Here is a 15,445-nt window from a genome sequence, read left to right on the forward strand (position 1 = left end):
AATCTGATTGGCCTGGCTATGGACCGAGGAGAATCAACAGACCTCAGCCAGATGATGGCCTCAGCCTTGTCAGCCCCTCCCTTAACCCAGCAGCTACCCTGATATCATCATGCGTATGAAAGAGAGCCGTAGTTGTCGATATTTTCACTCTCCTTCGTCCAATCCATCTCGGCACTTTAATATTCAGTCTCCTCCCCCCGTGGGCGTCTTGTCCGTTCTTATTGTCCAATTGCTTCCACAGGTTTGAGCAAACCATGGCGTCATTTGCTTGGGGATGCATTCCTCTCCCATGGCGATTGGTACACGACGGTGGCACGTGAGGGGGACACCGCAAAATGCCCCTTGTTTCTAGGTCCCGGCCAAGCCCCCAGGGCCTCCAGGTTCTTCACTTCAACTTCGCCCACTTTCACTACCATTTAAACCACTCCATGGGCCTCAATTTTGAACGTGTCATGTTGTGGATGTCGTCGCGAACATATATAATTGCCACGTAGCCGCCTTTTTTTCCTCGGTCTCACACTAATTGCATCAGCCAACTTCCTCCTCCTCCATCAATGGTATATAGGGTATATCTCCGCCCAAAACAATGGTCACAGAAGCATCTCTCGACGCTGCGGCAGAGTGTCTTCGGAAGAGAAATGCACCCATCAAAGCAGAGACTGAAGAGGAGGCCAGAAAGACTGTCCTTGAGCTGAATGCCTTCGAGGAGAAGTCCTCCAAAGACGAAAAAAACCGAAAGACATATGGTCGCACTTCCGATGGCACTGGTACGTCTCAGGGCGCCTACTTGGATCCAAATACTAATTGCCTCTCCCTGTCACCAGTCTTCACCGTTCCTCATACGCATGACATGGTCTCCCAGCTGCTGTCCCCGTCTGAACCGAAGAACTTATCGGATGCCTTGGTCATCTTCATCTTATTCCTTCATGTTCTCCTCGCATGGGTCCTACCACCGACCTTCCGGAAACCTGTCCTTGCGGCCACGTTCTTGTTCTGGAGAGCTGGGTATAATGTTGGTATCGGCTACCTTCTTCACATGCAATCTCACCACAAGATGCTTGTGCGGTGGGCGCGCAGATCTAAATTGTTCCCAGTTGCCTCCAATGGTGAAAATCCGCACCCGAAGTTCCGCGCCTTTGTCAAGAGAGAGCTAGAAACCAAAATTCCTAGAGATTATGAATTTGACACAGCTCCGATTGAGTACAATACATGGTTGGTCTTTCGCCGAATTGTCGATCTCATCTTGATGTGTGACTTCGTCTCCTACATGCTCTTTGCCATTGCATGCGGTCACAGACCCGCCGGCGAGTCGGTTTTCATGACAGGATCCCGCTGGATCATAGGTATCTCCTTGTTTGTCTTCAATTTGTGGGTCAAATTAGATGCACATCGCGTGGTCAAAGATTTCGCTTGGTACTGGGGCGACTTCTTCTATCTCATTGATCAAGAATTGACCTTTGATGGAGTCTTCGAGATGGCACCTCACCCTATGTACTCGATAGGATATGTTGGTTACTATGGCATCTCCTTGATGGCCGCCAGCTACAAAGTTCTGTTTATCTCCATAATCGCTCACGCCGCTCAGTTCGCATTTTTGGTGATGGTCGAAAGCCCTCATATTGAGCGTACTTACGGCTCTCCGCCTCCACGACGATCGATTAATGAATTGCCGGCAGCAGCCTACATGGACAATCCGTCAACCGAAGCAAGTTCGTCCACCGAAAACTGGCCCAATCCTGCCCGCACGCAGCCATCCCAAACGCACAACCTTTTGGGCATCAAGAATATCGATCTCTACCGAACCACGGACTCCGCCGTTCTCCTTCTTCAGCTCTACATCTTTGCGTTGACCATGTTGACACCTAACACGACCATGTATCAAGCACTTTTTGTGATCAATGCCGCAGTGTGGCGAGTTTGGTATTCTGCTGGTATCGGCTATTTACTCAACAAACAATCGTCGAAGAAGAAATGGACTAGACACTTTTTGAAGTACGGCGAGAGTACTGGCGAGGCTTGGAGACAATGGAAAGGGATCTACCATCTCAGCATGACCCTCTGCTACACTGGATTCGCTGCTGCCGCTTGGAAAATGTATACGATGCCGTCGAATTGGAATTATGGCCTTGTTCTCTTGAAGCACGTCATGGGCCTAGGACTTATCGCACTCCAGATATGGGTCTCATTCAGCATTTATGACCAACTTGGGGAGTTCGGGTGGTTCTTTGGAGATTTCTTCTTCGACCACCAGGCCAAGCTGACATATGGTGGAATCTACAGATTCTTGAATAATCCAGAGAGGGTACTAGGTCTAGCAGGAGTCTGGGGTGTTGCTCTTATCACGAGCAGCAAAGCTATATTCTGCCTGGCAATCTTGAGTCACACCCTGAGTCTAGCCTTTATCCAGTTCGTGGAGAGACCACACATGCAAAAGCTTTACGGCCGAAGTCTTCGACAAGACGCCGGACTGGTAAGAAGTTTACGCCGATCACTTCCCCCGCCTTTGCGGCAATGGCAAGATGGAATGGACAAGATGTTAGGCGAAACTTTCGACATTCTGGAGGAATTTTTTGACGCCGCGAGACCCAAACTGGCCTCGGGAGTTACCAATATTGTACAGGACACCAAAAAGCTCTTGCCTAAACAAACGGCTCGCATCACTATAACAAAGGTAGAGCCCGAGGTGGAGGGACTGGATCCGAAGGACTACAAGTTGGTAATTGAAGGAACACCAGCGTCAGCTCTGGCAGACTCACAACGTTCAAGTGACAAGGAGTCGGAACAGGCTAGGACACCAGCCGAACGCACAAATGACTTCAGGCCGCTTCTCTTCGAATACGGAGCTCCGATCAAAGTCAAGTGGACGGCACCTCTCAACCACGGAAAGAAAGACTGGGTCGGGTTGTACATGGTATCGGACAATGCTTCTCGGGAAATTACCAAACTCTCCTCGTCGGGGAGATGGATCGCTACCAACCGCCATGGATATGACTTATTGAATTCTGAAGTCGGCATTATCGAGAGCGATGTCAAAACTGTAATCACTACGGAAGACGGTACAAAGAAAGAGTGCTTCACCGGCGAGATGCTCTTTTCAGGCGACAAGTTGTGGTGGACTCAAGGTGTGTTTGAGTTCCGATACCACCATAACGGAAAGCACAATGTCATGGCAATTTCTTTGCCTTTCGAGGTCCGGATACCGCGATTTACTGAAGGCGAACTCGGGCTTCTGGACTCAAACATTTCGTTTTCGACTCCGACATCTCCACAGAACGATGCACTGATAAGACACTCGATTGAGAAAACCCTGCTGCCGATTGTGCAGAACTGCTTTGATCGCGACCCTGACATCGCGCCTAGCACGGTAACGGAACCCTTTGGAAGCTTGGTCGACCGAGATGGAAAGTACGCTAAGCGCATTGTGTATGTTGTCCATCAAATGTTTGGGATTGAATTTTCACCTGAGGTTGTGAAAGCAGACGGCAAGGTTGAGAACTTAGCCTGGAGGATATGGGAGGCGAAGAAGGTGCTGGCTCCGTTTAGTATGTCGAGGTCGAAAGGTACGAGTACACCTATTGAAGGAGATAGTTGATCTTGGGTCGTCAAAGGTGCATCGTGTCGGGTAATTCAGCAAAAAAGGAGTTTTCTTGGTTCGACGGGCACAAAAGTTGAAACCACCCCCCCCCCCAAAAAGGTGAATCAGTATCGGACAGAATGGGCAAAAACGCACGGAAAGAAGTGCCACAAAACAACCCTTGGAATTCACATCAGGTTGATTTGAGTCACCTGCGGAACACAAAGTCCCTAATACCATTCCATTTATCATGAAAATTTATCCAAATCCCAAGCTCAAATATCCTCCAACAGGTACACAAGTCTAGTAGAAAATGGATCTGGTCCGATGATGTGGCAGCATATCCTCGACCTCACCGCTAGTCTCCAGCTCCTTGCATGTATCGTAGAGGAAGTAATCAATCAGTACAGCGTTGACTTTTCCTGTGGCTTCGGGGTGCTTCCGTTCTATTTCACGTCTGATCAATTCGACACACCATATGCTGCAACCACGGATCTCGATCTCCAAGTCTTCGCCAGACTCAAGCTGCTCGAGGCGTGCAATCCGCGATTCCAGTCGTGGCGAGTAAAGGAGACAATTTAGGCTGCGAAGCATCTGCGGGATGCGGTAGTCGGCGAACATGGTGAGTGAGCCGATATCGTCAAACGCTCCATAGGATGTGCCGTTAAAGCAAGCCCACAGGTCTGCTACGAGAATCTGTGCGCGTTTGTACAGCCGGATTTCCTGCCCGTGGAAATCAGTCGAATCCCGGAAATTAGGGAAGTATTCGACCACAAGATTCACGAGCGCTGCAGCTGAGTGGTTTGCTCGCGCGACCAGGTTGGAGGGCTTACAGCCGAAATGGTGGTAGAGAATCGTACCGGCCTCACGGAGGATAGAGATACGTTGCTGCTGCAGGGGAATCGGCTCCGATGTGGCGGACCGGAAGATATGTTCGAGTACACTGTCGGGACAGGCATCGAGGTCTTGCCAGAAGTCAGGAGTGGTGATCGGATAGCCTAGACCAGACACTTGGTGTGAATCCTTTGTACTCTTTCAGCCTGGCAACGAAAATCGATGGGCGGACTGACCTTCATCAAGTGCCCTCCGCAGAGCGGCTACGAGAGACCAATATCCCGTCCAACGACGACCTTTGTACTCCACTGTAAATCTTTCTTCAGGCGACAGTTCCGACCAGAAGGAAAAATTGAGCAGATTCATGGTGAAGATGAAATTGACAGTGCCTTCATCTTTGGTCTGCGGATGAAGCTCGTGCGACGACCATGTCTCCGTAGAGTAGTCCTGCTTCTGCATAAGGCGCCATATTGTCTCTGCAGCGGATTTGGTGCCTGATGACGAGATTGCAACGTCGATAGCATTGTCATACACGTATTCCGCCGACTTTAGGACTTCTGTAGATGAAGGAGCAGTGGACGAGTCGGGACCGAGACCGAGGGATTGACGGAGAAGAGTCAGCAGTTCTGGGTCGGCCTCATCATCTGACATCCCTCTATCCCTATTCTTTCAACGACGAGAGAGAGGAAAACAATTTCGCAAAGAATGCTGAGTACGGAGGTGTGCAGCAAAATAATGTTTCAAAGGCGGGTTAAAATGACAAGGTGTTTCAAAAGACAGTCTATTTACGATTGGTCACTATGAGCAACACCACTGGAAATAATTTCTGCGCTTGTAGGCGAGATGAGGTAGACGCCTATAGAATTTTTGTTTAGGCGACATTCTAGTGGCCAGTCTAGGTATGATGCCCGAAGTCAGAAGAATACGTAGGACGTTGTCATTTCTTTGTCATTTGCTCCGCGCTAAAAATGGTACCTTTGGTGCAACATTGCGGTGTTGTCGGAACAATGTTCTACCTTTTCCGGGAGATTCTCACGTGATGCCGGTCATGTCAAGCACTGTTGGCGATGCAGTCAGCAGCCCATTCCCAACAATCTCTGCCCTAACTAAACGCTTTTAGGCGTCAAAGAAGCAGTAGCAAAAGCCAATTGCCTCCCCACAACTCTTACCTGGTAGAATGCATATTGCAGGATCAGAGTCGATGTTTGGGGACAACGTTCTTTGCTCACATTGGCTGGGGACATGACGACTGGAAATTCTGAACAATAAACGAGATGCCCAGATCCTAATGGAGGCGATTCTTGAAAATACTGTCCTTCAGGGCATCCTCATTTTGATGCTTGTAGCAAGGGGGGCGCGAATGTTCTGTTTGCGTAGGCTGGCCTTGGCACTGAATCGCCCATCCTGCGTCCATTTTGCTGTGGATCGCCAATGTGACCTGCAAACACCATAGAAGCCTTCCTCCCTCGAACATTGATGAAAGTCGACATCTGTCCTCATGTTTCTTGCACTCACTGCGGCGAGCTCGCTATGATTCTTACATATCTGTCAAGATAATTATATCGCGTCCATTCGACGATATCGAAGCTCCTTCCGACCTCTGGCGTTCATCCCTATCACCTTCGACCCCAATCTTTGGTCGGAAACCTCCTCGCCGTTGTCCATCTCTCAATCAACCAAAAGGAGTTTGTCATTGATAAAATCATAATTAGGCACCATCGGGTCACCATTATTCCATTCGATCTTCGATGACGGTTGCATGCTAGCCACATAAAACTTGAGAAGCAGCGCGGAAAAAAGTCCTCCTTCGCCAGGAGAGTTTGGGCCGTAGTTCATAATCATGGGCTTTGTACAGCGTTTGCTCAAGAACCTTCCCTCAGCTCCATCCGGGCCCTCTCTTGAAGACTGGAAGGATGAAAAACCTAAGGCACTGTCACGACTATCGTTCTTTCGGAGGCGAATCAGGCTAAAAGGAAACTCATCCATATCCATACCACTAGGCTTTTTGCTGCTTTTCCCCAGCCTGGTGGTGTTATTGATTCTCATCCTCGTGGTAAAGCATCCAAGTTCACCGGGACGCATATTAGTCCCAGCTGGGACCCCTCCTTCTATCCGGTACGTTGCTCAACTCTTGTATCTTCGAGTCTCTCCTGACACGATCGCAGGAAAATTAGCGAAAAACACGACCGAGTATTCGCAACAGGGTGTCTGAATCCCGAAGAAGCCGCGAAACAGCCGCGTGCCAATGCCGCTTTCGTTGTCCTGGCCCGAAATAAGGAGTTAGACGGAGTCATCCAATCAATCAAGAGTATCGAACGACATTTCAATCGATGGTTTCATTACCCTTATGTGTTTCTGAACGATGGGGAATTTGAACAGGTTTTCAAAGATACTATTACGAATTACACTAGCTCTCCGGTCGAATTTGGCAAGATTGATGCAACAATGTGGGGATATCCGGACTGGGTCGATCACGAGGTAGCAAGAGAAGGGATTCGCAAACAGGGAGATGCAGCAATCATGTATGGCGGCATGGAAAGCTACCATCACATGTGCCGTTTTTATTCGGGCTTCTTTTACAAACATGAGTTGTTGCACAAATATGAGTGGTACTGGCGCCTCGAACCGGAAATCAAATATTTCTGCGACATCACCTACGACCCATTTATCGAAATGGCCAAGGCCAACAAGACGTATGGTTTCACCATTGCCGTCAAAGAGTTGAAGGAGACTGTCCCCAATATCTTCCGCTACGCGTCAGCCTACAAGCGGAAGAACAACCTCAAGTCTCAAGGGCTGTGGGAAATGTTTATCGAACCCCAGCCGGAGAAGGAAACCACCCCAGATGAGAAAAGAGCCAAAACATTACCCGACGAAATTTTGCAGACGGAGCCTGGGCACCAAAATATCGAGGACATAGACCCTGAATCCATGGAGGGTGAGAAATACAACATGTGCCATTTCTGGAGCAACTTTGAGATTGCCAGGCTCGATTGGTTCAGAAGCAAAGAGTACAACGACTTTTTCGAAATGATGGATCGGAGTGGAGGATTTTGGATGGAAAGAGTAAGCCCGCTGGAGACCGCACGCATCAGCCAAAAGGTTTTTACTGACTTGCTGTAGTGGGGAGATGCCCCCATTCATTCTCTCGCCGCGGGTGCTCTCCTAGCACCTCGTGACATCCATTATTTCCGTGATTTTGGTTACCGTCACACCACGATCCAACATTGTCCTGCAAATGCACCGGCGAGACAACTTCCACGAATCCCATGGCTGGAGAAGACAACTGAGGACGAGAAAGAACGACAGGAAGAGGACGAATATTGGGCAACACCCGATCCGCCTAAGGAGAACGGTGTTGGATGTCGTTGTCGATGCGACACCGATATTCGAGATGTGGAAGGGAAAGAAGGGAGCTGTCTTGCCGAATGGGTAGAAGTCGCTGGTGGTTGGGCTTCGCCTTAAAAAATGCAACATGAGGTCAAGAGCGAAAAGTAATGGTGGAACAAGATGTTTTGATTATGCATGGCACTCCGGCGTTGGGCGTTCTTCCCCCGAATCACCAGGCAAGAGTTTGGCGTCCTGGCGGTATCAACACGGCTCGAGGGTCCGTAGAAAGGATCTGGAGAACAATATTTGGATTCCAAGGTGTACCATCTGATTGATTTGGAAGATTGAAGGAGAATGAGTTGCCACAAATGCAGAAGGGGGTCGAGAAGGGGCTTGGGGCCTGCAACGAGAGGGCAGTGGGCACTGTTTGCAGCTCCTGGAGGAGTTTGGTTGATGAGATCAACAATGAAAAGCCGGAAGACGTGAAAACTGCGTCAAAGGCCATTCTATAATGAGATTTTTTTGGTGAGAAGCAAGTCATCCGTATACACCGCATGCAGTCAGTGTACAATTGAATTGTGTGGATACCATATACATTTTGTCGGCAGAGAATTACTTGGATAAAGGAAAACGAGGCTACATTGCAGCCTTGTGTTGATAAGGCCAGGGAGATAGCCAGACAGAACGTGACACGCGAGGGGCTGCGCGTGATTGCGGGGATCTTGCTGCCTTGCATGGACACCCAACTTACGACTTACTATCTGTTTGCTGCCTGCCTCATATCCCTTTCTATATCACGTTCCTCCTGGCAACCCCCCTGAGTTTCAGTTAATGGATGTTTATGTGAAGAGCAACCTGGTCTAACTTGCGGCGCACCGCTTCCTCTTTAATCGCCCGTGGCGCTCATTCGACTCTGCGCCGTGTTAATAGGCCGAACCAGTCATTCCGTACCAGCTCTCTGGTAGTTGCAACACTGGTTTAACGCACACGGACATACACAAACACACAGAGGAAGGCATCTGCGAGCGGTGCCTAATTCGGTAAGTTCTTCAAAACCTCTTTTCCACCCTCCCGCTCCGCCACATCCTCGGAGCCTCGTACGGCCCCTGCATGATGAACATGACTGACCTACGTCCTCCACCGTGCGGGAAGGCAGGTGACGACGGCCCCACGACTACGACCATAAGCAACTTTGATCTCGAATATCCAGAAATTCCTCTGCATCTTTCACTTGAATCTTTGCTCGCCCATTCGTCGTCCTCCGCCATGCCCGCCTCCGAATCGAACCCTCCTTCTCTCGATGACAGCTGGGCCTCTCTTGGAGATATCGAGTCGTCCAACGAAGACGATCTGCAATCCGAGCACACTGATGTTGGATCTCTACTCGATGTTCATAGTTCAGACGACATCCAAAGCGTCACTGATGACGTCCATGTTGGCGAGACCCAATCCATAGACGACGAGGGTATTGGAGACACTTCTACAGAAGACCCAGGCCGACGAGTCTCGGCGGAAGAGTTAGCTCAACAAGATATCCCTCTGATTCATCCGTCTATCCCAATCCCTCAAGCGGCACGCCCGGTGAGACTTGGCCAAGGACCTGAGTTGGTTCGGATTCACAATACGATCAGAACCCTGAGCGAAAATGAGATTCGAAAACTACCTCCACTATTTAAAGACGAGGGCGGATCAAGAAGATACTCTAGTATTATTCGCATAACGCTCTCAGAAGACGGCTTGGACCCAAATTCTCTTGAGTACTTCAAAGTCGTCCTGCTTGGAAAGCATGCGGAGCAGTTCAGACCTGAGATACAGCGAAAACTTGGAGATGCCTTGGTCTCACGGCGAGTAAGTCACACCACCACGCCGAGATCGATTTCGAGGTTTCACCTAGTCCCAAATACATTTGGACCAGGCTCAGAACCAGAATTCGCCGACCTTGTTGCTATTGACAATCAGATCGATTTTGACTGCTATGATCTGGTTAAACCTGCCGGCACTGCCAGTCATCGAGTACCATTGATATTGAGCAACAGCCAAACACGATCCGAGATTGTTTCGAAATGGGATGGTAGTACGTTCGTGGTGACCAATACTCGCTGGGTCCCGCCCGACCTTGCAGTTATCTGCGTTCACCTTGATCAAGAATACGAGATGGACGATGACAGTCTGCGAATGCTCACATTTGCCGAGAGACATGGAATACCCCACATTCTTATCCGAATGGATCGAGGTTGGCATGGTGACTATGGTATTGCAGGCAATCTGGACTCCCTTCATGAGAGTCTTGAAAGTCGACTCGAGCTGTCGCAAGATATCAAACCATTCCCGAAGCTTCCGGTGGATATGGCAGCATTTTTGAATCTTGACTCTGCTTTACTCAATAAACATATCGCCTATGTCATATCCACCGTAGAGAAGCCGACTTCTCACGAGCTGATTGATTTGGCTTATCGTGCCGATCCTCCGTACAAAAAGGAGCCCAGTCCTTGGATGCAAATTCCGTTCAACGGTGCTCTCCTTAAAACCTTCTTTATCACTCTCTGGATTGTGGGGATATACATTTTCCTTGGTGCTCATCTCTGGCCTGTGGTATCCGACTCTCTATCAGGTGGACCTGGCCGACCAGGGCAGGGAACGACAGCGACGGCGCAAGAACCATCGGATTCCACGTCAGGACGGGCATCTGCCGTACCGAAGTCGTCTCAGGCACAACCACCAATTCTATCGTCGCAAGGTCTTGAGTATGTTTCCGCGAAAGAGGGCCAGATTGGCCAACAGCTTGTTGAAATCGCTTCAGTCAGCTCTGTAACATTACCATTAGAAGAGGACGCTCTCCATTTCCAAGTTGGCATTGCAGGTGAAAATCAGTTGGTGGTGAAATTGCCCAAATTTGCTCTCAATCGCAAGAAGCGGTCTCAATTATCAGTCGTGCTGACGAGATCGAACCAAACCATTCCGGCAACCATACAGGAGCTCTTCGACGGAGTCTTCAGCGTTCAACTCCACCATCGCGATACTTATGGAGACATCGAGGTAAATCTAACCATGACCAAACCTCAACTAAGCGAGACTCTGACTGTGTCGTTCGGAAATAAATCGATCTTTGACTACGCACCGTTAAAGGGAGCCTTAAATACGGCAATGGAGCATCTCCAGGAGATGGCGGCGTTGATTTCTGGTGTTTGGCCATACAAACAAGCTGTCGCTGCCACTCAAGACCACGCCGATGTCATTCATGCGCTCACACAAGGACTGAAAGAAGATGTTCAGAAGCTCTTGTCTTGGCGTCTTGAATGGAAGCTGTCAAGCTCCTCTACTGCGTCCAGCCTCCAGTCACGAGTCTCGGGGAATGCACAAGCTCTGTACTCTTACGTTGTGCTGTTGACAAACGAAGGCTCGACGCAAGGGAGGAAAGTTCTGGCTCACGTGTTGGATAACATCTCGAAGGCTCGATCAGCGATACGGACTATGTCAACTCCCACTGATATGTCTGCACTCGTGAAACCAAGCCTAAACACCAAAGCGGTTGTTGACAAGCTAGGGGCTGCACAAGTACGGGCACGACAGATTGTGGCCAACGCGGCAGGTAGAGTAAGATCACGCCATGGGGTGCGGTGAAACCAGATGGGACACGGAAGGCTGCGAAGATTGGCCATATAAGTTCAAGGCAGTGATGTTGATATGCATTAGGGAGTGGTGAAGCACAGCATATGGCGTTGGATAGACGGGTCAATCCAGGACAACCAACACCGGGATGGGCGATGTGCTGACATGGAGCAAGGATTATACCCCAAGGTCAAATGAGTAGCATGATTTCATGTGCTGGTATAGCTGAGTTATGTAGGTCAATGAGCGGATCGTTTGAAAAAAAGGCATCAACCGTCTCCTGTGTGCCTATGTGTACTATAGACAATTATTTACGGAGATCTGATATCGTTTCTATTTCAGGGGCACAGGGCAACCAGGACCAGACTAAACCCAACTTGGAATGACCATATTTGGCTGCGCCTTGCTTTGGGAAGATGGGAGCGAACCCAGACAGATTCCATCTGTTTGTTTCCCGACAGTCAGAAAGCCTCGTTCGTTGCCCTCCAACACCACCACCACTCGTTTCGTCGCCTCCATCTTCACTTTGCGACAACTCATACGATAGACCCTTTCTCCGCCCTTCCTCTCTCCACCCGTCTCTCTTTACCCAGCAAGAAACATCAATCGTTCGACAACCTTTGTACCGCACCTACAAATTTTCCCTTGCAAAGTTTTCGCTCTCACCTCCTCGGGTGAAGCCCTGCAAAGGGCATTTTCTGTGGACGACGTTCTCAACTACATCCTCACCAGCATCAATCTCCCCTGATCCTCTCCGATCATTCCCTTTTCAGGGCACATCGCCCAAGATGGGCTTCGGTTCCTTCGACTCCATCTGCGAGCAGTCCGCCCTTCCTTTGTGTTATCTACTAGGCTCTCCTACCGAATTCACATCGATACACAACCCTGTCTTATTGCCAGCATGCAGTGCACGATCCGTCGAGTTGGCAAACACCATCATCTTCCAGGCCGCAACAGATTTCGCCCATATCGCCGCCTTGGGGATGACTGCCATTATGATCTTCCACGTCCGCTCGAAATTCACCGCCGTCGGCCGAAAGGAAATCTTAACATTCTTCTACGTCTACAGTCTGTTAACCATCGTTAGCCTGGTGCTGGATGCTGGGGTGATACAGGCAACCAATCAAAGCGCCTACCCATGGTTCGTCGCCGTACAAAATGGCTTTGCAAATGCACTGTGCACGAGTCTTCTGATCAATGGATTCGTTGGGTTTCAATTGTATGAAGATGGAACTACACTTTCGGTCTGGCTTCTGCGACTTGGTAGCCTGGCCATGTTCGTCATCAGTTTCGCGGTCAGTCTCCTTACATTCAAAGGATGGGCAGGTCTGTCACCAACCAACACGACGGGACTTTTCATCGTATTGTACGTCATCAACGCTATCTGTCTGGCGGTTTACTTAGTCATGCAAGTCATTTTGGTGGTCAACACTCTACAAGACCGATGGCCGTTGGGAGATCTTGCATTCGGAGCATTTTTCTTCATCATTGGCCAAGTCATTCTGTACCTCTTCGGGAGGAAAATCTGCGAAGGGGTGAACCATTATCTTGACGGATTATTCCTTGCCACCGTCTGCAATTTATTGGGTGTCATGATGGTGTACAAGGTGAGTTGATGCTGATCTCCTCATCCCCGTCGATCAAAACACTGACACATCTTCAGTATTGGGACAGCATAACTAAAGAAGATCTCGAATTCAGCGTTGGCACCAAACAGGGACACTGGGATGTCCAAGAAGCCTTGCTCGAGCCGAGCGAAGATTACCGAACCAGCATGTACGGAGGTGGAAGAGAAAGCATGTATGACGCCAGCAGCATGGACTACCAGCCTCAAGCTCCGGCACACTTCCGCCCCCCGAGTCGGGATCGCCTCTCTGGTTATGGCAACCTTATCGAAGGCCGGCAGAGCTACGGAGATATTCGACGACAATTGGGGAATTATGAGGACTATGACTCTCAGTACTCTGGCCCGAGGAACCGTGAAGGGGATTATACTTATTAATAGATTCGGACAGATATGATGGTGGGAGCCTTTTCGTCATTCATCCACAAGTTGAGCAGCATTTGCATATTATGGTCTGTGGATGATTTACAGAGACGAAAATTGGGGAAGGGAATTTATCAGCAGAACCTAAGAGTGGCTGACGAGTTGTATTATTATCAAGAGCCAAAGTGACTGGCGGTTCTGAAGACGTGATCGCTATATAGGCTGGACTTGGATTGTTGGCATTTAAAGATGGCCATGGCAAGAGCGATATTATAGGCCCAGCATAGGATAAATGAACGCACGAAAAAGGGAGGATAATCATGGGATGTATCCCTGCCAGTATTCATGCCCAAAAATGGCATCCGAAGAGGGCAAATAGCTGTCGGTGAACTCGACCATATCATATAGATTGTACTTCGGTATACCACCATAAACGTTTGACAAGGTCCTTTCCAATAATGCCGGTCAAAGGAGTAGCTATCAAAAAGGACGAGTGGGAAAAGGATCATCTCTCGCGCAACACGAGCACTACGAATGTAGGACACCAAATCCATCGTAAGTGTGATCAGGGACTGACACTTCTCGTGGTCGCGTACTCGAGGAGAACCGGTGTGGCCGAACCGAAGGCTTTCTCAGATCATCAATCGACACGTTCGACTCAAGGGTCATAGCGGATGAGTATTCCAGAGGAAAGAGAGCTAAGTAGGTTCTTCACTCTCGATTGGAAACAGCAGAGGGAATTACCAAGTTTCTGGAATAGAGAGATTTACCGTACAGTACTGGCTGTGGCAGAGCCAAACTTGGGACACAAGAGACTCAGGTTTCGATGCATCAGCATCACTTACAGCTCCAATGGTGTGAACGGAACTAGCAGGTCAGTTGCTCGACTTGCTAAAGGTCTAGCATCCTGACCTTGACGTGGTCTCTCTTTCAGCGGAGAGAACCAAACGACGTTCAGCTTCTGCTCCATCAAGTTCCTTACGAGCCTTTGCAGTTGGAACACAGAAGAGACGTGTCTTGTGTGTCGGGGCTGTCTCCATAGCGAGCACCAGTTCCATGCTCCATGCTCTAGTATATACTAGATTCACGAAGATCGGTCCTTCAAGTTTCGTGATCGAGTTCTGGCACTACTACTTCCTCGTTCATCTCGAAGGTTAGAGATGAAGATCCACCATCACATCCTCATTTTGGACAAATACTGCTCATGAAAGGCCGGCCAGCATTCGGTATGGGCCATTCGGTGTCCCAGTTGCATTGTAACAAGGGACAAATGGGAATGACGTAGGCCATAGGACTTGACACCTGTGATAGGGATGAGATTTCGGCCATGTTGCGGTGGTTGGATTGTCGGGGTGGCTTCTTCAAACTAGGCGAGTTGAATTGTCACTGGTCCGTGATAACGAGGTAGAGTGAGAAGGTATGGGAGGCGAAAGCGTTCGCCATCAGACATTCTTCCATCTATTGTAAGGGAAATTCTCTCGGTGACCAGTAAGATGGCCAAAGAAAGCGGAACGGGTAGGCTGAACCATTCCTTGAAAATCCTGAAGAGAACTTTGTAAGAGGATTTTGCTAGATGTCCCCTACCGTAGTGCTTGTATCCGAATGTCTAATGACAATTGGTGAAGGACCATCGGATTCGGCAGGAACTGGAAAAGCTCTTGAATTCCCACTAGCGAAGCACGGCGATTCAATGTAGTCAAGTCACCCTAGCCAAGACTGAGAATAAATGATATCGCGAGCGGCGAATTCTATCAACAACCAATTCGGTGGAGATGCCGTTGCCACAAACCAGTTGTTGATCCGAGTTTCCGAAGGGTGCTTGAGCCTCGAGCAAAGTGACCTGCGTTGATATTGACGGGATGCAACTACTCACGGAGTTTTCACCTGTTCACGATGTATCGGCATACCCTGGCAGGTACATTCGTTTGAATTTACTCCATAACAGGAGCAGTCCACGCAGTAGGTTCTGTTCCTCGGAAGAAAAAAAGAGATTGAGGACGGCTTGAACGATGAGGTTGTCCCACCCGAATCTCGATTGGAAGACAGGTGACCATGCAAAGGCTTACCTGTTGAAAGTGGTCTGGGCTAGAAATTCGCGGCAGGTGGTGAAG

The 15,445-nt window shown here is 49.3% G+C and overlaps 5 protein-coding genes across 5 annotated transcripts; 4 read left to right on the forward strand and 1 right to left on the reverse strand.

The window, feature by feature from the left end:
- Nucleotides 1-586: 586 nt before the first annotated feature.
- Nucleotides 587-3,592, forward strand: Z518_02884 (uncharacterized protein; the record flags this gene model as incomplete). The annotated part of the gene is made up of 2 exons (XM_013419910.1): nt 587-767; nt 825-3,592. 2 exons carry the CDS (start codon nt 587-589, stop codon nt 3,590-3,592), a joined length of 2,949 nt encoding a protein of 982 aa, XP_013275364.1.
- Nucleotides 3,593-3,877: 285 nt separating this feature from the next.
- Nucleotides 3,878-5,059, reverse strand: Z518_02885 (uncharacterized protein; the record flags this gene model as incomplete). Its single annotated transcript, XM_013419911.1, has 2 exons — nt 3,878-4,572; nt 4,645-5,059. 2 exons carry the CDS (start codon nt 5,057-5,059, stop codon nt 3,878-3,880), a joined length of 1,110 nt encoding a protein of 369 aa, XP_013275365.1.
- Nucleotides 5,060-6,248: 1,189 nt separating this feature from the next.
- Z518_02886 (uncharacterized protein) lies at nt 6,249-7,873 on the forward strand (the record flags this gene model as incomplete). The annotated part of the gene is made up of 3 exons (XM_013419912.1): nt 6,249-6,523; nt 6,574-7,474; nt 7,532-7,873. 3 exons carry the CDS (start codon nt 6,249-6,251, stop codon nt 7,871-7,873), a joined length of 1,518 nt encoding a protein of 505 aa, XP_013275366.1.
- A 984-nt stretch (nt 7,874-8,857) lies between these two features.
- Z518_02887 (uncharacterized protein) lies at nt 8,858-11,359 on the forward strand (the record flags this gene model as incomplete). The annotated part of the gene is made up of 1 exon (XM_013419913.1): nt 8,858-11,359. The coding sequence occupies one exon, from the start codon at nt 8,858-8,860 to the stop codon at nt 11,357-11,359; it is 2,502 nt and encodes an 833-aa protein (XP_013275367.1).
- A 776-nt stretch (nt 11,360-12,135) lies between these two features.
- On the forward strand, nt 12,136-13,349 carry Z518_02888 (uncharacterized protein; the record flags this gene model as incomplete). Its single annotated transcript, XM_013419914.1, has 2 exons — nt 12,136-12,954; nt 13,011-13,349. 2 exons carry the CDS (start codon nt 12,136-12,138, stop codon nt 13,347-13,349), a joined length of 1,158 nt encoding a protein of 385 aa, XP_013275368.1.
- Between the last annotated feature and the right edge of the window lie 2,096 nt (nt 13,350-15,445).

The sequence above is a fragment of the Rhinocladiella mackenziei genome (genome assembly GCF_000835555.1).
Source record: "Rhinocladiella mackenziei CBS 650.93 unplaced genomic scaffold supercont1.2, whole genome shotgun sequence".
Classification (NCBI taxonomy): domain Eukaryota; kingdom Fungi; phylum Ascomycota; class Eurotiomycetes; order Chaetothyriales; family Herpotrichiellaceae; genus Rhinocladiella; species Rhinocladiella mackenziei.